This window comes from Microtus ochrogaster, chromosome X, assembly GCF_000317375.1.
Source record: "Microtus ochrogaster isolate Prairie Vole_2 chromosome X, MicOch1.0, whole genome shotgun sequence".
In the NCBI taxonomy this organism is placed as follows: Eukaryota; Metazoa; Chordata; class Mammalia; order Rodentia; family Cricetidae; genus Microtus; species Microtus ochrogaster.
In genome coordinates this window covers 15,959,935-15,982,655 of record NC_022026.1, presented here as the reverse complement: position 1 = coordinate 15,982,655, position 22,721 = coordinate 15,959,935, and the positions used below count along the sequence as shown (strand labels likewise).

General features: G+C 38.7%; 1 protein-coding gene across 5 annotated transcripts in view; it reads left to right on the top strand.

Annotated features, from left to right (window-relative positions):
• Positions 1-1,845: 1,845 nt before the first annotated feature.
• The window catches only part of Mcf2 (MCF.2 cell line derived transforming sequence), a 74,366-nt gene continuing 53,490 nt past the window's right edge, over positions 1,846-22,721 (top strand). For 4 of the 5 annotated variants that reach the window (XM_013350472.2, XM_026784923.1, XM_013350471.2 and 1 more), the window contains exons 1-7: positions 1,846-2,241; positions 14,933-15,052; positions 15,859-15,975; positions 17,327-17,476; positions 19,137-19,270; positions 19,891-20,005; positions 22,471-22,590. In XM_013350472.2, coding sequence (XP_013205926.1) covers positions 2,191-2,241; positions 14,933-15,052; positions 15,859-15,975; positions 17,327-17,476; positions 19,137-19,270; positions 19,891-20,005; positions 22,471-22,590 — 807 coding nt within the window. In that variant the 5' untranslated portion in view covers positions 1,846-2,190. The remainder of the gene's footprint in view (positions 2,242-14,932; positions 15,053-15,858; positions 15,976-17,326; positions 17,477-19,136; positions 19,271-19,890; positions 20,006-22,470; positions 22,591-22,721) is intronic. The other variant, XM_026784924.1, reaches the window with a different exon arrangement.

Sequence of the window (22,721 nt, the reverse complement as noted above, 5' to 3'; positions counted from 1 at the left end):
CGGATCTCTGTGAGTTCGAGGCCAGCCTGGTCTACAGAGCTAGTTCCAGGACAGCTAGGGATGTTATACAGAGAAACCCTGTCTCAACCTCCCCCACCCAAAAACAAAAAGAAAAGGAAAAGGAGAGAGCAGTTGGAAATGATGAATCTTTAAACTCTCAAAGTCCACCTCCAGTGACATTCTTCCTCCAAGAAGGCCATACCTATTAAATATCCCTATACAATGCCACCAATGGAGGATCAAGTGTCCAAATAAAGAGCCTATGAGTCTATGGGGGGACATTCTCATTCAAATCACCACACACAAAACAAAATTGCTCTGGAGATGCAGTTTGGTAGATGTTTATTTTTAACATTTCATCTTCTTTCTTTCTAAAGATATATTTCATTTTTAATTATGTATGTATGTGAATATGTGAGTGTTGGTGCCCAAGTAGTCCATAAGAAGATGTTGGATCTCTTGGAACTGGAGTTCTAAGTAGTTGTGGATCACCTGACATGGGTGCTGGTAATCATATACATGGGTCCTCAGGAAAGAAGTTAGTGTTTTTTGTGGTCTATTACGCTAACATTTACCATTTTTCTTCTGGTCCTGGGGAGAGAACCTAGGGCCGCATGTGTATTACCACTGCCTTATATCCCCATGTGGTCTATTACTTTCAGTGAGATAACTGTAAAGTTCAGTGTGAAGACCTTAACTTACAGCTTCCAATGCCTGAAATATAATCTCATTTTTCTCATATCACTAATCACAATTGTTAGTGATTACTAACACACAATGTTTGGGAATGGTGTATTTTAGATGAGGCAATGTTCAATACTAAGCCAGATCGCTTAGTTCATTGATTTTTTTTACTCCTTTTATTACTAAAAATAAAATAGTAGATATATAAAATAAAATAGAAAAACATACAGCTTCCAAAATAAATGAAAGAAGGCGGGTTAGGCTTCATAATTAATGAGAGAAGAATTTGAAATTATTGCTAGTTGACCTATAATAATTGTACATATGGGACTGGAGAGATGGCTCAACAATTATGAGCACTTTCTGCTCTTGCAGAGAGGACCCAGGTTCACTTCTCAGCATCTACATGGTGGTTCACAACCATCTGAAACTCCAGTTCCAGGGATTTGACATCTCTCCTAACCTCTGTGGGCTCTTGCCTGCATGTGGCACATAGACATATACTCAGGCTCACACATATATGCCTAGGATAAAATAAATATTAGAATAATTGTGGCCAGACCTGGTGGTTCAAGCCTTTACACCCAGAATTTGGGAGACAGAGGCAGGCAGATCTCTGAGTTCGTGTCCAGTCTAGTTTATAGAATGAGTTCCAGGACAGACAGGGCTACACACAGAAACCTTGTCTTAAAAAACAAAAGGAAAACTTGTATATATTAATGGGCTAAAACGTGATGCTTTCTCACACACACACACACACACACACACACACACACACACACACACACACACAGTGTAGTGACATGTCTATCACATCAAACGTTTATCATTTCTTTGTGGTAAAAACATTCAAAATGCTCTCTTTAGCTATTTGTGGGAAGGTTAATTTGAGGGAGAATCTTCTCCATCTTAAAAAGTTTGCGTGCATATTCTCTTTTTTCAAGATTATCAGGATACAGCTTCATAAACTGTAACACTTGTCAACCCTTAAGCCCAGAATAGAATGTAGTAATACAATATAGAATTGAAGTTTAAGTCTCAGAGCAGTGCAGGACAAGAGGACAAGGTATCAGTGAGTACTACCTTCACAAAGAATCTTAGCATTCCACCTTAAAAAATCTAACTACGCAGAGGCAAGCCAGTCCCATCCGGACTGTTCCTGAGGAGGAGAGCGCTTTTTTTCTCTCTCCCTCCACTATTAGGACGTGCCTGATCTTCTTGAATAGTCCAGCACAAGCTAATCCACAAGGCTCAATCAGGCTAAGTAGTTGGGGGACTGTGTCAACTCTGAATCACAATGAGCAGCAGGGAAGGACCTGTCAGCTGACTAATCAGGGCTAGTCGATTTTTTTTGCAGCTCTGCCGCGGTGGTAATGGAAGCAGCCGTAGCTTTGTTTGATAGAGATTTTTGGCTGCTGCTTTTAAATACCACCCAAGAAGCAGCTCGTATTTCATCAATGTTGCGTTGACAATCGGAAAAGAAGAGTGTAATTGTGTATAGGCGAGATGGCAGAAGCAAATCCCCCGAGAGGCAAGATGAGGTTCAGAAGGAATGCGGTAAGGGCTCTGCCTGCAGTCCTGGAAAGCCTATTCCCAAGTTCAAGTGCAGGGATGCTGCAGCATGGTGCTACAGCACAAACTGCTGAGTGGGGCTTTTAAGGACAGATGGGGAGAATGGACTCTTGTATTTTCGTGAATTGCATTGATGTGATTACTGTGAGACCAGCCGAGGGTAATCTAAGGAAAAGAGGTAGAATATCGCTTCAAAATCTCAATGTCATCAAGTTTATCAGAGAGCATTGCTGGTCATGTTATTTGTTTAAGAGTGTATTAGCAATTTAGAATGGTTTGCCTGCATAGCTTTAAATAACCAGTAAAAAGAATACCTAACAAAAGGGTTTATGGTTTTTTGTTTTTGTTTTTTTTTTTTTTTGGACACTGGTAAATAGAGTGTGATATCCTGGATGGGTCTGGAGGCAATTTCACCACCACTTAAAAAGGCAGCCGCTTAGCTGTGACTTTAAAAGTGGAAGCATTTAAGCATCTGTAATGATAGGAAATTTTTGTAGTTTCAGGTCTTTTATAAATGTGCACTTTCAAGGGGCAAAATTCTACCCATTACCAACTGTTAGAAAGGACAGGAAAGTGGCTTGTTTTCCAGCATACGCTACAATTTTCAAGTTCCTCCTTTGGTTACTTTCCATAAACTTTCCTATCTACTCATTCATTCATTCATTCATTCATTCATTCATTCATATATTCATATTCTAAATTACTCAGAAAATTTCTTCCATAATCTTCAGATTTGTTTTAGAGGAATGTTGAAATAACCCAGGCTAATTTATTATCAAGCCACTCATCCACAGGTCATTAAGTGTCACCTTTAAAAAAAAACCCAACAGATTGTTACTCTTATTGTTGACTTAAGATAGAAACTTGCCTGTTCAAGTATTGAGGTAACATACACAAAAGTGAAAAGCTAAAAATTACCTATAAAAAATAAATTAAAATCCAATCGAGGACAAGGAATGAAAAGAATTGCATTGTTGCTGAGTGACAGCAAATGCTAATAGTTGAGAGAAAGATTTTTCTAATAAGCATTTTAGCTTAGAATGTTCTTTAACAATTACGTTTATTTTGATAAAGTATGTATTCAGTCCTACACATGATTTTACATTATGAGAATACATACTTGTGTCAAACTTTAGCAACCAATTTATAATACATGTAAAATGTGTGTGTGTGTGTGTGTGTGTGTGTGTGTGTGTGTTTGCAATATTGTATGGAACTGACGTTCACAGTTTTAGTAGCAAAGGTGCCTTCACTTCACCTTTTGGAAAGTTCCTAATTCCTTTCTGTGCATACATATTTTCTCAACACTAAACTTTTATGTACACACACTTTAATACACACACAGATACAGCACCCAGGTAGTAATTGAATAGGTGTATCTTCACTGTGTTCCCTCTGACTCCAGTTTCAATGGTAAATATATAATAGCTCTTGACTAAAGACACTCTCAGTCCAGGAGAGAGGAAAAGTATATCTGTAAATATTTGTTTCAAAAGAACTTCAGGCTAGATGTGGGGAAGGCCTGCCATGGCAGATGTCATTTGTTTGCACCTTAAGTCACGACATGTGTTTCTCTTACCTTTCTCTGAATTTTTCCCATGATTTTTATTTCCCTCAAATGAATTTAAGTGGCCTGCTAGGAGCAGGTATCTAAAAATGCAATTGATTGGATTGATTCTGAAGCCTAGAGCTCGAGTGGTAGGAAAATTTGTTTTGTTTGACTAGAGTGAAGGATTTGGGCCCTTAGTTAGTGACAAAATGGCTTAATTGGGAAGGACTTTTGGATTTGGACTGATTCTGGAGGCTGTGGTAGGCCTAACAAGAAGGCCTGGTAGAATGCAAAGTCTCAAGAGGGGATTAAACTGATTACCTGGTGGAAATTGAAAGATTCACTGAGCAGTAAGGAGGGGATTAGAAGAGATACATGTGATAAAAGGGAAAAACTACAAGGAATTGGTATTGCTTAGGACTATCCTCTTCCCCAGGGCTCTTGGCAAGTTGCCGGGCAACACTCGAGGGCACTCATATGTTCTGTACAATTGAGAGTGCGGATAGGGTTAGGATAGGGGAGATAATTAAAGCAGCTCTTGCCATAGGAAACTCCTCCCTATAGCTCCGGGTCATGGGGTTTTCCCATGTCATCATATACTGTCATGATATTAGCTTTCTCTTACCTTTGTTCCAAGCCTTCTCTCTGTGCCTCCTGTTCCCCCACCCAACTCCTGCTAGCTATGAAGTCAGAACAGGATGAATCTATTCCCTTTGATCCTGCTAATGAGCCTCCCCGCTATAGAAAAAAGCCCACAGCTCACTCTCATTTGGTCCTTTCCGCTTCCCTTTCTCCCTCCTCAGTGACAGGTCATGCAGGTCAACTCTTCCTGGCATCCACAGTTTTCATTTCATGGGCTACAGGATGCTCGATTGTTTTCCATAACTTCAAAAATTGTTAACTGGTCCCATTTTGTAGAGTTAAATGAATTCATTTCTAAATTGCAAAGAGTAAATCTGCATGTATATGAAAGGTTAAGTGTAGATAAAAAGCTATTTATGACCCAGAAAGGCCTAGTACCGCTGTTTCCCCACAATGCTTCATTTCTCACGCTGTAAGAAGGGATAATACCTACTGTGATACCATAGTAGGAAAGCTAAATCGAGCAGTGTGTGTAACAAGTCAGTCATGTAGGTAATCCCTTACCGTCAAAGGTCCTTAATAATATTGTCTTTCTTTGGCTGAAAGGTTAAGAGAGAAATGCTGTAGAAATAGAAACAGCACAGTTTGAACATTTCTAATGAAATACCTAAAGAGCTAGAGCGATGGCTCAGTGGTGACGAGCACCTGCTGCTCTTCCTTAGTACACCTGGCTTTGGTTTCCAGCACCTACATAGTGCCTTGCAACCATTTGTAATTTCAGTCCTGAGGAATCCTATGCCTTCTTCTAGCCGTTGGAGACAATAGGCATGCACACGGTACATAGACATACATGCAGGCAAAATACCCACATAACTTTTTTTTAAGAAGAAGAAATAGCTAGCCATCCCATAGGATGAGTGAGTTGCCTCCCTGAAAGTATCACACAAAAGAATATTAAATAACTTTACTTCAGGGCTTTAATAGTTAAGTGGCATATCAGGTTTATGTCTTGGTGAAGACCATGCACCTGGGCAGTCCTGGGGCTGGTATATGAGTCAAGGACAAGACCATCTGTTCTTTAGGAGGGGAAGATAATAGAGAATACGTTTTGGGTCTGTTCTCTTTAACAACTAGGAAGAGCTGCTGCAGAAGGCAGGGTTGGGGCTGTGAGCAGTGAGTGGTTGGGCACACGCGTCCAAGTTCCGTGACAGTGAGCAGCTTGTTCTAGTTACAGGTATGTGCCCTTAGGTAGCTGCTTGTTGGAATCTCAAAGGATAGAGAGAAATGTCTGCAAGAAACTCAAAAGTAGTGCTGAGTCTTCTCAAGCAGTCTTTCTCTGGTTTTTATTTTTTTAAAAGAAGAAACAAAAAGACTGACCTATGTTATGACTGCTTCTCTTTGCTGTTCTGACAAGTTCTTGAAAATGATTCATGGATTTAGAATGTAGAGCTTAATTTTGGAGAAAATAGAAATTGTGCCTTTTCATGTTTATATAACCATAGAGATTAGATATTCTTAAAGCATTTAGAAATGCTGTATTACTAAACTCAAACATCACAGCTCAGTGGTCATGTTCTGTGATTGCTGTGCTCTGCATATCTGTTATGATATGCTGTTTGATTTTTTATTAAATTGCTCATTTAACATGTATTATCTGGAAATTCTTAGATATAAACTTTTTTTGTATAGAGAATAAAATACTTTGGCTACCTTCATACATACACACACACATACACATATATCCACATAAACATGGACAAATTAATCTTTTTTGGACAACATACTCTTAATCTGCATGGCTTGTCAATTTAAATTTTCTACAGATGTCTCTATTCCATATAGATTCTCATGTGAAGCAAAGAAAGGAGAGTGAATATATATTATTCATATTGACCCATGTTCAGATATATGAATGTTTCCATTTAGTGATTGTAGCCCACAGATGTGTTTTGTTTATACTCTACAATGTTTTCACAAAATTATAGTCTGTTCCCCCCTCTTTAAAAATAGGGATTTTGCCAGGCATGGTGGTGCACACTTTGAATTCCAGCACTAAGAAGGCAGAGACAGCCAGATCTCTGAATTCGAGGCCATCTTGATCTAGCTAGGTTAGCTAGAAGTGACCTTGTCTCAAATAAAAAAAAAAAAACAACAAAACAACAGAACAAAACAACCCCTCCCAAAAAAAACCCAAAAAAGCAACAACTAATCAACCAACCTACTAACCAACCAATCAACAGAAACCATAGCAAAACCTAGAGTCTTGGAGCAATGATAATCACAACCACTTGTTTTTGACACAGCATCCTAGTAAGCAGCTCAAGCTGACTTAGAATGTTAGCCCAGGATGGACTCCTGAGTGCTCGCATTATAGGCATGAGCCACCATACCTAGCACAACTGGGGAGCTTTAACTTTCCATCTGAGATACTTGTGAAAGTCCACAAATATTTAAGTGATAATGAATATTACACCAAAGAAAGAGAACTGAATTTGATAGTCATGGGTAGGAAAATGAAGAATACAATATTAATGCATTAAACAATGATTGTAAATAGTCATAAATTAGGGGCTGGGGAAATGGCTCAGTACTTAAGGGCACTTCTGTTCTTCTAAAGGGTCTGAGTTCAGTTCATAGCAAGCATGTCAGATGGTTCACAGCCTGCTGGAAATTCCAGTTCCAGAGGATCTGATAACCTCTTTCGGTCTCTTTGGGCTCCTACACGTGTATTAATACACACACACACACACACACACACACACGCTCTCTCTCTCTCTCTCTCTCTCTCTCTCTCTCTCTCTCTCTCAAACACACACTTAAATACAATATAAAATAAATAGACTTAAATTGGATGGCTATCCAACTCTCAATTCTCCCAAGGGGCCATTTTTCAGTTAACCCTCCCATCATTTGAGAAGCCATTCTCTCTGCTATTATTCTGCATGCTGGTTCCAAATGCATTTCTAGTATCCACTAATTCCTGAGGATTAGAAAAGTGAAGTTCTGCTTAGGATTTTTTCAGTATAGTGCTGATGTAGAAGAACTTCCTAAACATCATTTTAAAGGGAAATGTACATTCAAAATATGAGTAGTTCCTTTACTGTTTATAGAGTTACACTTGTGGTGTTTTTCACTACAGAATGATTCTGAAATTATGCTAAGCAATAGCTAATCTCATTTATGCAGCTACTCAACAAATGAGTTGCATTAAGTAGTTCATCTGATTTACCAGTTATTTGTTTTATGAAATTGAAGCATAACAGTTCAGACGAGGCATTTTAGTTATATCTTCCATGTTCACAGGCAAGTCAAATGCAGTGAGTTTTTAATCCTAGATTGTCCCAATCAGCCATGAACAGGTGCTTGCAAATTGTCCCGTACAAAGTGAATTTACAACTTTATGCAAATACTTTTCACAGCCCCTCTATTTTCAGCTTATGTTTCTGTTGTTACATGCTGGTCAATGAACCCGTGACCTCATGCCTGCTAGCAGAGCACCATACATTCCCAGCACATACACTCTTTAAGAAACAAGCAACCAAGCAAAAAATTACATATAAAGCAGGTATATTTTAATAGACTTTTCTTTCAGGACTTCTAAGCTTCAAGAGTGCAAGGGTAGGACTATTAATATTTATTAAAGGCTTATCCTGAGACTCATACTCACAGTGAACATTATTAAAACACTCTGCTAAGTTCTTAATGTGAAGAGGTGCTATTTCCATCTTCATTTAACAGCTGGAGTACAGTGAACAGAATAATCAATTTCCATATGTCTATGACCCAATTCCCAAACCTATGAATAGGCTATGGTAAAAGAATGGACGTGATGTGATGAAGAATCTTGAGGAGGCTAGGATTGTAGCCCAGTTGGTAGACTGCCTGTTTAGCATGCACAACATCCTGGTTACACTCAGAGCTGCAACTTGAGATAGATGTGGTAGCACTTGCCTTTATTAGGGAGTTAGAGGCAGGAGGATCAGAAGTTTGAGGCACAAAATTCAAAGCCAATTTGGGATACACGAGACTCTGTCATTGATAATAAAAGTAGTGTTGAGATTGGGAGATTATCCCAAATTTTCAAGGTAGGACTTGTATAATCACAAGGATCTTTATTATCAAAAGAGAGAGGAATTGTGGTTTAGCTCAGTAGTAGAGATCTTATCTTGCATGTGTGAGGCCTTGGGTTCTATCCTGAGTATCATAAAAAAAAAAAGGAAAGGAAGTGAAGAAAGCTTCAGAGAAGAGGGAATGACAGAAGCTGAGCTCAAAACAATTGCAAGGCCATAAACCAAAGAGGTGATGGGCAGTCCCTAGAAACTGAAAATGTCAAGGTAATAGATTCTTATCTAGAGCATGGAGAAGGAAAGCAGCCTGGAATGAATGCCTTGCTTTTAGTCCAGTGATGCTAATCTTGGCCTTCTGACCCCCAGAAGCACAGCAGTGAATAGTGTTGCCTTATAGCAGCAGTAAGAAACTTGTACTCAGAGATTTTATCAAGTATCCAACAGAATTAAAACCCTAGTTGACCTGAAAAACTAGACTCTATCAACAAGAAAAATTTGGAGAAACATAAAGGGGATGGTACAAGAATCAGTTTACAGTTCAGTCCATAAACCGTGCATGAGGAAGAAGTGAGGATTTGGTAACATCTAGCCTAAATGGTAGCAAATGCCTACCAGCATACTTCCTTTATGTTGAGGAGGAACAGGAAGTGGAAGTGGTGAGCACTGTAGTGAACAAAAGAGTGTCCAAAAATGGGGTACTAAGCAGTCAGTCCCAGGCAAGTGTTGTCAGGTTGGGAAAATGGGCACAAGTACTGTCCAGTCTTTGATTTTTCAAGAGAAACAAGAAATCAAGTCTCTACCCAATACATGTGTTTTTATTTTATTTCATTTTTAAATATTTTATATATTTTAATTGTGTGTGTGCGTGCATGTGTATACACACTTGTCTGTGCATGTGTGTGTATGTGTGCTTTCACCTGTATGTATAAGTACAGTCAGAGACCAGAGTCCCTGGAACTTGAGTTATAGACACCTGTAAGATGTTTGATATGGATGGTGAGGACTGAACTTAGGTCCTTTGGGAGAACAGCCAGTGCTCTTAATCACTGAACCATTTTTTTCTTTTCTCTCCTCTCCTCTCCCTCTCTTCCCTCTCTTCTCCTCTCCCCTCCCTCTCTTCCCTCTCCTTTCCTCTCCTCCGCTCTCCTCTCCCCTCTCTCTCCCCCTTTGTTCCATCCTCCTCTCATCTCTCTCTCCCTTACCCCTCTCTTTTTAGACAGGGTCTCATTATATAGCTCTGAGTGGTCTGGAGCTTCCTAAGTAGATCAAGCTGGCCTTAAAGTTTTTTTGAAGATTTTGTTTTTATGTTTATGAGTGTCAGAAACTACTTCTGTGCACCACGTGCATGCAGTACTGCAGGACCTTAGGAGGACAGAAGAAGGTGACAGATCCCTTGGGACTGGACTTACAGATGGTTGTGAGCCATCTGACTTAAGTGCTGGAAACCAGATTTTGGTCCTCCGGAAAAGTAACCAGTGCTTTTTCCCACTGACTTATTTGCCAGTCCTGCGATCTAGGTTTTGTATCAATAATGTTATTATTTTCTTTTTTTATAGACTTTATTGTTTAGAGTACCTTTAACTGCAGAACTAAATTGAACAGGGGTACAAGAAGTTCTCATAAACTCATTGTTCATTTTGTTTTTGTAGCTTTGTTCAATCGCAGGTACTGTATTATTCTTAAAATGAGTATACTTGAAACATTTCTGTATAGTTTGCTTTGTTATACTTTAATGTTCCCTCTTGATGTCGATGACTGTACTCCCAAATGAGACCTTTGCTCTCTCCTTCCCTACGGAGAGCTATCTTTTTTTATTAATTTTTTTTATTCATTTTACATACCAACCACAGTTCCTCTTCGTCCCCTCCTCCCTCTCTCCCTCCCACTCCTCCTCCTACTCCACCCGCATCCACTCCTCAGAAAAGGTAAGGCCTCCTACAGGGAGTCAACAAAGCCTGGCAAGTTGTTAAGTTGAGCCGGACCAATCCCCTCCCCCCTGCATCAAGGCTGAGAAAGGCCTTCTAAAATGCCTAGCAATAATGGAGAGAGTATCTGACTGGCCTTCTCCTGAGATCAGATTGGTGACTACCCTAGTTGTCACCCTAGAACCTTCATTTAGTAACTGATGGAAGAAGATGCAGAGAACTGTCTTATAGATATCATGAGAATGCCTTGCTGGCTCTTCCAAACACAGCATCTATAGAAAAAAAAACCAGAATCTTGCTTTCCTTCATAAAACATGCTTATTTTTTTGTTCCCATCTGGGTTACTCAAATCTCAAACCTTGGAACGGATTTCACTGAGTCCCTCTATCTCATCAAGTACACTTAATCATTATGATTTAATGATGCTACTTCCTGGATTTTGCCATGACTCTTGCTACTTTTGCTCTGGTTGAGGATCTGACTGTTGGATTACTGTACCTTTCTACAAGGTCACCGCAAGTCTGGTTCTCCTTGTATCTGAATTCAGTTCTTTCTCAAGGCTCATGAGACCTAAGAGGACGTGGCTAGGATTGTAGTTCCATGGTAGGGCACTTGCATTTAGCTTTGGGTTTAATTCCTAGAACCACATCAAATTTTAAAATAAAATAAAATATGTGTCTGACCATGGTGCTCTAGTACTCAAAAGATTGATTTCCTTAACTTCTAAGGGGGAAAACATCAGACTAGCTCCTGTTATGGTTCTTGTCTGCCTCTCCAACATCTCGTCCCTTCATGGTCCTTTTCCTCTACCTTTCTTGATAGGGCATCTTCAAGAGGTGGGGTAGTTCAATGACTAAGGCCACAGTCTTAGTATAAGACAAGGCTTCATAGGTTATGCTTAAGCACACTCTGAGCTTCACCTTATTTGTAAAAAGGGCAACTTAACTCATTCACTGAACTATGGTAAAGTAGACTTATAAGTACTGGCTAAATATTTGACATAGAGTACACATTTAATATGTGGTGATATAATAGTGGGCCATGCTGTTTCTTTTTATAGCCAATCTTGCGTTGTAGTCCCTGTTCTTTTGTTTTGGAATTTCTTTCCGTAGCAAGTATTTTTCACTGCTGTGATGGTTGGTGTTATCATTTATGAAGAGATGATGGGGTACTGGTCCCACAAGGGGCAGCAGGGGTCACCCAAGTCTCCTTGGTGGGTCTCCTGGCTGGTGGCCTGAGGCCTTGGTGGGAGAGAAACAGATAGATATGCCAGGAAGAGAGAGCTGAACTATAAAGTTTATTTTATATGGAGGGAAAAAGGGGGAGAAGGGGAGAAGGAGGAGGAGAAGAGAGAGAGTCTGAAGCTACCTCTCTAGAAGAAGGAGAGAGAGAAAGGGGGGAGGTACTTGCTTTGGTGGAAGTGGGCGGGGCTTGTCTTTTAAAGGGACAGGGTACCCAGGTGACAGACCAGACCAAGAGATTACAGTTGGCCTTGTCAATTTGACACAATCTGTAATCCTCTGGGAAGAGGGTCTCAATGAGGAATTATAAAGATCCTGTTGACGTATGGAAGACTGTTTTGATCATCAATGGGGGAAAACCATGCTCACTTTAGACACCACTATCCCCTTGGCAGCTGATTCTGAACTGTTTAAGAGAGGAGAAGGTGAGCTGAGTACCAAGCCCTTAGGTGCATCTATTTCCTCTCTGTGAGTGTGACCAGTTCCCGCATATTCTTTTGGCTTTGAGTTCTTCACATGATGGACTGTATAACCTGGCGTTATAAACTGAACTCTAACCCCACATCACTTTTAGTCAGAATACTTATCACAGCTACAGAACTAAAAGCTAGAACTGCCCTACTATGTGCCAGACTTTTTTTTTCTAGAAGCTGGGGAAATACTGAAAAAATTTGGATGGCATTTTGATTCAATTAATTTTTCTTTTTTCTTAAAGGCTATTTGGTCCTCTCATGTTTCATAACTTTTGTGATATTGTTTCCTGTGTATATTATTCTAATTCTTTTATTTTTTGGCTTACCATGCTGTGTTGATTACTAATAAACTCAGTTATTAAATTGTCATTTTCTTGGAAGGGACAGCATTTAATTAATTTGTGTATTCTCAATGCCTGTATGTGCTTGATAATCTTTCATTTAAATGCATGGAGTGTTCACATAGCAATGAAAATAAGGCTTCCTTGGATAAAAACAAGAACGTGATTTTATGATACAGTTTTCATCAGTTGTTTATACGTATAGATAAATAATATTTCAGCTCCCTTTGGTTTTTTTCGGTTATCCCAAGGACTTGCCTCCTTATTCTGTTTTTAAATTTTCTTATAAAATTTATTATTATTATGGTGTGTATGTGCATAATATGTGTTTGTATGTGAGGCTCTGGCAACTCTGTGGAGTCAGTTCTCTCCTTCCAACTTCATGTGGGTTCTGGGGATGGAACTCAGGTCACCAGGCTTTCATAGCAAATGCCTTTACCTACTGAGCCATTTGGCTGCTCCATTATCTGTTTTCGTTTTTACAGGAAATAAATACAATTTGACTTCAAATTCAGCAATTTTGTGACATAAAGGCAGGAACCTAAACCAATGGAGTGGAACAGAACCCAGAAATTTATTTTCAACCAGTTTTCATCAAAAAGAACCAAGGGCATATATAATAAATGGTAGTGGAGATATACATATATGAACAAAACTAGCTTCCTATCTTTCAACATTAAAAAATAAATCAAATTGGATCAAGCACCTAAATACAAAATCTCAAAACTATGAAACTATTAACACTCTCAAAAACTATAGGAAGCATTCTTAAATGAATTGGTATCAGTGAAACATATAAAACTGGCTTGAAACCAGTTTTAGGGGGTTCGAGTCCTTCCTTTCTTATTTTACTTTAACGAAAGTGGGTTCTTCAGATGTGTGCTATATTTATAAATATGGGCCCCAAAGCATAAGATAAATAGGCAAACAGGATTAAATTAATGAAAAGAACTTCTGTATAAAAAGGAAACAATAAACACAATGCAGGGATAGTCTACAGAACAGAAATAATATTTTTAAAATGTTTGTTCATTAAGGGGTTAATACCTAGAGTATTAAAAAAAACAACCTCAATAGCCCAAACAAAACAAAAAACTCCTCAAAAGCCCTGTCTAATTAAAAATTGGTAAATGGTATGAATAACATTTCTTAAAAGAAGTTCTACAAATATCAAACAGGTGTATACACATGATCAGCATCACAAATCACAATAAGGCTAGAATGGAAAACATGCAAAAGACCAAAAGTAGCATGCTGACAAAGATGAAGACAGGAGAGCTGCCTTGTACATGGTAGGAATGAAAATCAGCATCATTATTGGAGAACAGTTTCTTCACAAAAATTGGGAATATAATTAGCATATAATCCAACAATCTCACTGATGTCCAAAGAAATTAAAATGAGTATCGTAAAGGAATACCTGCATATCCATGTTGATTGCAAGATTATCAATAATAGGCAGTGTGTGGAACTATGCAACATGTCCATCCATGGATTAAAAGATAAACTGTTGGGGACTGGAGAGATGGCTGAGAGGTTGAGAGCACTGGCTGCTCTTCCAGAGGTCCTGAGTTCAATTCCCAGCACCCACATGGTGGCTTACAATCACCTATATTGAGATCTGGTGTCTTCTTCTGGCATGCAGGCATACATGTAGGCAGACTACTGTATGAATAATAAATACATCTTTAAAAATGGATACATGCTGGAAAACTATGACATAGCATCCATTGTTTTTGATAACATGGATGGAACTGGAGATGGAAATGTTATTGAGTAAAATGAGCCAGGCACAGAAAAACAGCCAGTTTCATATTTTCCCTCATTGGTAGAAGCTACAAAAGCTGATCACTTGGAAATGGAACATAGACTAGGAGTCTCTTAGTATAGGGAGGGGAAGGGAGAGACAAAGAGACATATAATGAAGCTGGATATTAGGTGCACAGTTAAAGAGGAGGAAGTAGTTGTGGTGTCCTATGAGGCAGGGTTAATTTCACTCTGTAATTATGAGATAACTAGAAGAGTTTGAAAGTTCCTGATACAGAAATGCTAATGTTTGGGGTGAAAGATATGCTAATTAATGATGTGATCATCACATATTATACATATTATATGTATGTATCAAATTATAGTTGTTTCTGACAAGAATAAGCCTAATATTAATATATCAATTAAAAAGAAAGAAAACATCAGAAACAGTAAACTAATTTCAAGATACAGCTTTAGAGCCTAATTCTTTGCAGGTTAGGATCTGCTTGTGTCCTGTTAGAAAATTCCACACTGGCAACATTATAAGGATCTGACCCAATAGCCCTATGTCATTCTATTTTCATGTTTTCAGATATTATCATCAGTCACTTAAACAGGTTGGCCTTTTATTGACTTCTGTAACTTTGAAGTTTGCTTCCTCCAATGACATGTCTTCTGATTTGTGCTCAGTTGGGAGTTTGTTGTGTCAATTGTGTCCCGGCTCACTCTTTTGTTCTTTCTTGCTATAGGCCTCTTTCCCCGGGAGCTTACACTTAGTCCTGGTTTTACGCCCTACCAGTTTTCTTCAGAGGACTTTCACGGACATTGGATTTCGATTTAGCCAGGAGGATTTTATGGTGAAACTACCAGTAAGATTATTGCTTGACTCTCTGGTCCTCCTAATGCTTATGTGTTCTGTATCTTATACTGTTTGTTTTGCATGTGTCCTTGTAACACTTAAAGTAAAATTTGTCTCTCAAAATTTTAATTCTGAAATGTCTTTCAGCCATCTGCTTCTACTGTTAAAAAGGACTAGTTCAGACAACTTATAACAAGGCAATGCCTTTTGAAAAATACGTGTTATATGTTATAGATGTATGTATATATCTATGTGTGTGTACACTTAGGAATTTTTATTTTCTGTGAACACTGTATGGTTTATATATCTGAAATACCATGATCCTTAGCTAGCCCGGAGTACCATGGTTTTTATTTTGAAAATAAGTCTTTGCTAGTTTTTATTGTCTTAAATAGAGTGCTCATAAAATTTGATACCTGAATCGTAACTTACTACATAAAGTCCTTTTGCTGTGTTCTGAGCACAGAAATTCTGTGTGTGTGTGCGTGTGTGCATGTGCGCGTATACACACATTTGCATGTATATGTGTGTACAAGATTGCTCATTAATAATGAAACCTTTTAGACAAAGAAGAATTAGGGTGTTTGGGTTTCTGTAGAAGCTAATATTGGTTGTTAGAAATGTTTTGTAAATAAAAACTGTTGTTATCTGAAGATGGTTAATGCATCCAGGGGAGGGGCATGCACAGGAAAGAACTGTTTGAAGTTTTTAAACTGGATGATTCTCTGCTAAGTGTTTACTGAAATTCCTTTTGCAGTCTGATGGAGGGCTGTCACGAAGGGCAGTTAACAGTGTCTTTCTTGCTTATTTACATAGGTTGTTATGCTGAGCTCAGTTAGTGATTTGCTGACATACATTGATGACAAGCAATTAACCCCTGAGTTAGGCGGCACCTTGCAGTACTGCCACAGTGAATGGATCATCTTCAGAAATGTATGTTGCTTCTGCCCTTACTGTAGAGCCTATCCTTCATTCTATCTAGAAATTTTCCTACTTGGGAAAAGCAATATTGGGTCTCCTACTTTTCAAATACATATATCATTCAACATTTTTGGTTTTCTTCTCAAAGATATTTCTAGAAATGATGAAGAGTCACTAAGGATGGCAACTGAAGGAGAGACCTAGGGAAAAATCAGAGAAATCTCTGCCTACCCCATCATGTGATCATGTAGAAAAAAAGAAACAAAGGCTTTGGGTTCAAATCCTAGCACTTAGATCTTGGACAATATATATCACCTCTCCAAGTCTTTTTTCTATCTACAAAATGAGATTGATAATATGTTACCTAATAGGGATCTTGGGAGATAATGAATACAAAATGACTCGCTGCTTGGTATATGGAGATCCTCAGAAAGTGCAAGTATATTCATTGCAGCCTAGTGGCACTCCCAAAGTTATTAGATTTGTCAGAGGTAAGGGCTGTGGCCTCCCACGTAGAATAAAGCCTGTGATTTAAGTGTCTTGACTTACAATCTCACGATATGAGAACTCTTCTGAAGAAAATAATGATAACCACTAAACCAGGGTCACATTTCCTAGTCCTCATTCAAACCGTGTGTTTGGTAGGTTCATTCAGCAATTCAGGTGTTCACGTGAAGTTGAACCATTAAGAGTGAGCAGTGCCTTGCCTTAAATGAAAGAGCAACTCTCTTGAGATACCTACCAAACAGATAGTTTATATTGTGTCTGCATTGCCCCTATGTTCCCCTGAGGCACTGATTTTGGAAACAAAATAGTGCAGCCTTCTTTGTCATTTTAGGGCAACAGCACCTTTGGGATAACAACTTCAGATCTTTGGCAGTACCTGCAATGAACACTTGCTCTCCGGCTCCTTAGATCATCATGTTTTGTGGAGTGCTGATCACAAACACTAATAAATGTCGATTGACATTGCTGGTCTCATGTCTCTTTAGAAGTGAACTTATTAGAAAGCAGTTTTGTTAAGTGCTGCGTTTGCTAAGGGAAGAAAGGCACTGATGTTCAAGGCCATACAGCAAAGTACTCAGCACATGGCATCTTTTAGAAAGAGTTTCTGTGAGTGTTCAGGGACTGAGTCCAGATATGTAGAAATATACATTTAAGGATTTCAAGTCTGCTTTTTAGTCTCCTGGGGGTTTAGATGCAGAGTTAGCAGCATTAATTGTCAGGGGTAGTGCCAATGTTTCCTAGTAAAGTTTGTAGCATACATGTCTGTTGTCTATGCCCATATATAGAGCAATACACATTACTGATCAAATTTTGATATGTTAAGAGTTTCCATCAAAGATCCTCTGGCTTTTTACAGGCTATAGAAAAGTTCGCTCTTACAGTGAAGGAAGTGGCTCAGATGTTGCAATCCTTTGGAACAGAGCTTGCTGAGACAGAGCTACCAGATGATATTCCTGCAATACAGGAGATTCTGGCAGTTCGTGCTGAGAGGTATCAGATGTTGAAGGTATGTCTGTTTAGAACACACAGATTTTACCCTATCATCCTGCTCCTTGAAGTCTTTTTTGTGTTGAATTAAGAATGGAATCCAGGGCCTCCTGAGTGTTAGGCAAAATCTGTCACTAAACTGCAATCCTATGTCCTTGTTGGTTTGTGAGCTAGGTTCTCACTATGTAGCCCAGGGTGTAGTTGTTCTTTGAGACAGACTTTCTTGTAGCCTAGACTGATTTTAAGCACACAGCTGTAGGTGTCCTTGAACTACTGATTCTCATACTTTCACCAGGTATAAGCATGTGATACCACTCATGGCTTGGCTTGCACTACTAATTTTTATGCAGCTGTGGGGATGATATAATGAGATAAGTATGTAGTATACATGCAATAGATTTTTAGTACATAGTTTGTGGTTTATTAATATTAGTGTGATATTTATTTATTTTTTATTTTTTTGGTGCTGGGAATTAAACTTAGGGCCTCATGTCTTTTCCTTTCTACCACACTACCTATTCTTTATGCCAAATATCTGCTCATAACTTTGTAAGTTGTTTGGACCTTTTGAAGGAAATCTTGGCTCATTCAGATATCTGATGAACATCAGATGTCCCAAGCATGTGCTTACTTAAACTCACATGTGAACTAAAATAAGATTTAAGGCACAAAGTGATTGGTAATAATGATTATTAAGAAACGTTTATGATTTTTCTGAATATGCATTAAATATGCTTTGTAACTTTACGATTTCTGATATTGTAGTTGTTATTGTGTTAATATGGTTTGATCTGAGCACATTAAAAATATTATCAGAATAGAACAAGATTGGTTAGAACTTTCTAAGCAATACTGTCTGTAGCAAGAAGCTCAAAACAGCATGATTGGTGCTTCTGTCTGTAATGTCTAATTCGCCAGCTGGGGACTCCAGTCTGTTGGTAAGATAGGAGCTTCTTTGAAGCTGACATTTGCGTGAGTGTTTATGCCCTGTGTTTGCCAGTGCATGTGTGTGGAGGCCGGAAGATGTTATTCTTTCTCATTTGACATCCACTTTGCCTTTGTTTGTTATTTTGTTTCATAATGTATATGGATGGTTTGCTTGCCTGTTGTCTGTGCACCATACTTATGCAATGCCCATGGAGGTGAGAAGAGTGTGTCAGATCCCCTGGAACTAGAGTTATAGACAGTTGTGAGCCCCCATGTGGGTGCTAGGAGTTGACCCAGGTCCTTTGGAAGAGTAGTCAGTGCTCTTAACCACTGAACCATCTTCCCAGCTTCCTACCTTGTTTTCTGGGACAGGGTCTCTTAGTAGCCTGGAACTATGTAGGCTCTGTTGGCTGACCAGTGAGCCTCAGGGATCTGCTTAGATCTACCTCCCTGGCACACATATTCTAAATGTACACCATCACACCTGTTTTTTTTTAAAATATGTGTTTTGGATATTGAACTCAGGCCTTTGTGCTTCAGAGGTAAGCATTTTAAGCAACTGAGTCATCTCCCTGGCCACAGAGCCTCACGCTTGCAGATTCTGTGGTCCTGAAATCCTGTGAAAGCAAAGGCTCTGCTAGAATTGCTTGTATCTCCTCTGCTATCTACATCCTCTCTATCTGTATATTCCCTTCAAATCCGTCATCTTGGGTTACTAACTGGTTGACATATCCTGTTGTTCCTTTATATAGAATGACTTAACAGCTGTAACCAAAGAAGGAAAAATTCTGCTCATGAACCTGAAAGTGCCTAACACTGGAGAAACTGTCAGTTCAAGTCTTGAACGTCCTCAGCACATCAGCGGTGATTGGCAAACTATTAATAAGTACGCGCTCCCTTCTTTGAAAATGTACTTATATTTTCAAACTAGGAATTTTACATTGTTTGTTGCTGTTAGGTATGAAAGTATTTCTGGACCTCTGGAAGTCTGGGAACTTCTTCTTGGGTTGGTCTGCAGACATTAGTTTGCTTGTAGAGTTACGTTCCCCAGACATTGATTTTTCTCTGCCTCAGCCAAGTGTCATAATGTCACAGACTATTTTTGCCTATAATTATTTTTTTTGAGAAAAGATCTCACTATGTAGCTCTGGCTGGCCTGAAATTCCATATAAACTGGGCTGGACTTAAACTTCCAGAGCTCTGCATTCCGCTGCCTCTTAAGTATTAAATTAAAGGTGTGTGCCACTAGGCTTGGCCTTTGCCTATAATTCATTCATTTATTCACTAACTCTTTATTGTTTTTATGGAGAAAGTATTTATTTTGGCTTACAGTTTCAGAGATTTCAATCTCTGCTCACTTGACCCTGTCACTTTGGGCCCATGGCAGAACAGTATATCATGTTGGTGGGAAGTGTTTAAAATCTTAAGGAGCTGACCAAGTTTAGCTGCATACCTGGCCCACAAATGTTTTTTTTTAAAATAATTCTTTGCCTTTTGTTTGTTAAGGTTGCTGACTCAAGTGCACGATATGGAAACTGCTTTTGATGGATTTTGGGAGAAACATCAGCTAAAAATGGAGCAGTATCTGCAACTGTGGAATTTTGAGCAAGACTTTCAAGAGGTCAGTTGAAACAGTTCTTTCCTTGTGATGGAGGCCCTTATTCATGAGTGTTAGAAGGCCAGGCTTTCAGCATGCCAGTTTCCATCCTGGGGAGAATAAAGGAGACGAGTTCCTTGGCTTGGAACAAAGGAAAGCTCTGCTAGCATCCAAGCCTTCATTTCTTCCACTGGGACAAAGCACTGACATGTCGAGTGTGACAGGGTCAGAGTCTTTCTCTACTTTCATGTTCATCCTTCAGACATTTTCAATACAAAGTGCTTTCAGGCTATAAGATATTTTTCCAAGGAAACAATGCCCATTGATCTTTAGATACCACATGCCATAGGGATGGTTATTTTCTACTAAATAAGAATACTGTTTTACAGAATTGTAGTTATCAGAATCACTACATTCAATGACAGTACAAGGCCTTTATATTATCTGTCATCATTATTCTAATTCCGTCAGTACGATTGAGCATCCTTTGGGTATATACCCAAAAGTGGTATTACTGGGTCTTGAGGAAGGTTGTTTCCTAATTTTACGAGAAATCGCCACACTGACATCCAAAGGAGCTGTACCAGCTTGCATTCCCACCAGCAATGCAGGAGTGTTCCCTTTTCCCACGTCTCCAGCATAAGTTGTCATCAGTGTTTTTGATCCTGGCCATCCTGACAGATGTAAGATGGAATCTCAGTGTTGTTTTGATTTGCATTTCTCTGATGACTAAGGATGTTGAGCATTTCCTTAAGTGTCTTTCAGCCATTTTAGATTCCTCTGTTGAGAGTTCTCTGTTTAGGTCTGTACTCCATTTTTATTGATTATTTTTTCTTTTGATGACCAATATCTTGAGGTCTTTGTATATTTTGGAGATCAGACGTCTGTCTGATGTGGGGTTGGTGAAGATCTTTTCCCATTCTGTAGGCTTCCGTTTGGTCTGGTTGACCATGTCCTTTGCTTTACAGAAGCTTCTCAGTTTTAGGAGGTCACATGTATTAATTGTTTCTCTCAGTATCTGTGCTACTGGGGTTATATTAAGAAGTAGTCTTTTGTGCCAATACTTCCCATTATCTCTTCTATAAGGTTCATTGTGGCTGGCTTTATGTTGAGGTCTTTGATCCATTTGGACTTGAGTTTTGTGCATGGTGATAGATATGGGTATATTTTCATTTTTCTACATGTTGAAATCCAGTTATGCCAGCACCACTTGTTAAATATGCTTTCTTTTTCCCATTTGATATTTTTTACTTATTTTTCAAAAATCAGGTGTTCATAGGTGTGTGGATTAATATCCAATTCTTCTATTCGATTCCATTGGTCCTCTTGTCTGTTTTTATGCCAATACCAGGCTGTTTTCAGTACTGTAACTCTGATATAGAACATTTTTAGATTTTAAAAAATTTTTACATTGCTAATATTTTGAAAAATATAGTCCAATTTAGAAGTAGAATTTGTTCATCATGAGTTTGTTTAATGTGTTTTCGCGATGAGATTGTCTACCTGTAGACAACTAGAATAGTGCAGAAGTGATGTGCTCTTTTCAGGGTGTCACATCTAAAGGTCAGAAATATCCACTTATCCCGCTTTGCTGGTGCAGATTTGGATTAACCAGTGCGAGCACTGTTGGATTTCTTCACTGCTTCACAGCTCTTTCTCTCCTTGTAGCCAGTAGTAAGGACGTGGGGAGAAGATGGAAAGTCTCTGCTTTCCTCTTCGGATTTGTCCATAGAGTGCACAGCATTGTCCGTAGAGCATCTGGTGATTCTTTTCTGACTCAGTCTTTGTTCTGGCAGCCTTCAGTGAAAATCTTTCCATATTTATTTATCTACCATAGGAACTTCGATAAAGCAAGCTTTCCCTTCTCATTCATTTATTTGACGCATATATTTCTAGAATTTTCATGGCTTATGATTTTTGCTATTGTCTCTGTGTTGTATTCTCTCTCTCTCTCTCTCTCTCTCTCTCTCTCTCTCTCTCTCTGTCTTTCTTGTGCGTGGTTTTGAGGCCAGAGGTCACAAAGAAGTATGTCTGCTATATATGACACATGCACACAGTGATCTTATATATGATTAAGTATGCATGGATATCTAAGAGGCTATAACTTAACAGATTACATTTATTTCTGTGAGCAAAATAGCTGGACATATTTTCTATATGTATAATTTTCTCCTATTGGCATTCTTGTTTAATAGCATTTCTTATGTAACTGATCACTGCTAAAGGTGAATATTTTTTCCTCCTTTTCAAATTTATCTATTAATTTTATATCCCATCTGCAGCCTCTCTCCCGATCCTCCCCTTCCAGTCCCTCTCTCCCAGTGCCCCGTTTTGCCCCCAAACCACTCCTCTTCCATCTTCATACAGCAAAGGGAAGGCTTCTAATGTGTATCAATAAAACATAGCATATCAAGTTGCAGTAAGATTAATCATAAAGGTGAATTCTTAATAATTCACATGCTTTTAAAACCTTTATATCTTCCTTGTAGGTTATGACTAAAATTGAATTTGTATTAAATCAACAAAGAGAACTCAGTGATTCAACAGGGAACTTAACTCAGATAAAACAAAGACTTAAAAAAATAGAGAACTTGGATGAAAAATCTCAGGTAAGATTACATTTTAGTATTTTCTCTGTTTATGTTTTACTGGGGCATAATATACATGCTTATTATACTTAACCTGTCATAAGTATATAGTTGACACAGTGATACTAGCCTAAATCCACTTTTATTTTATT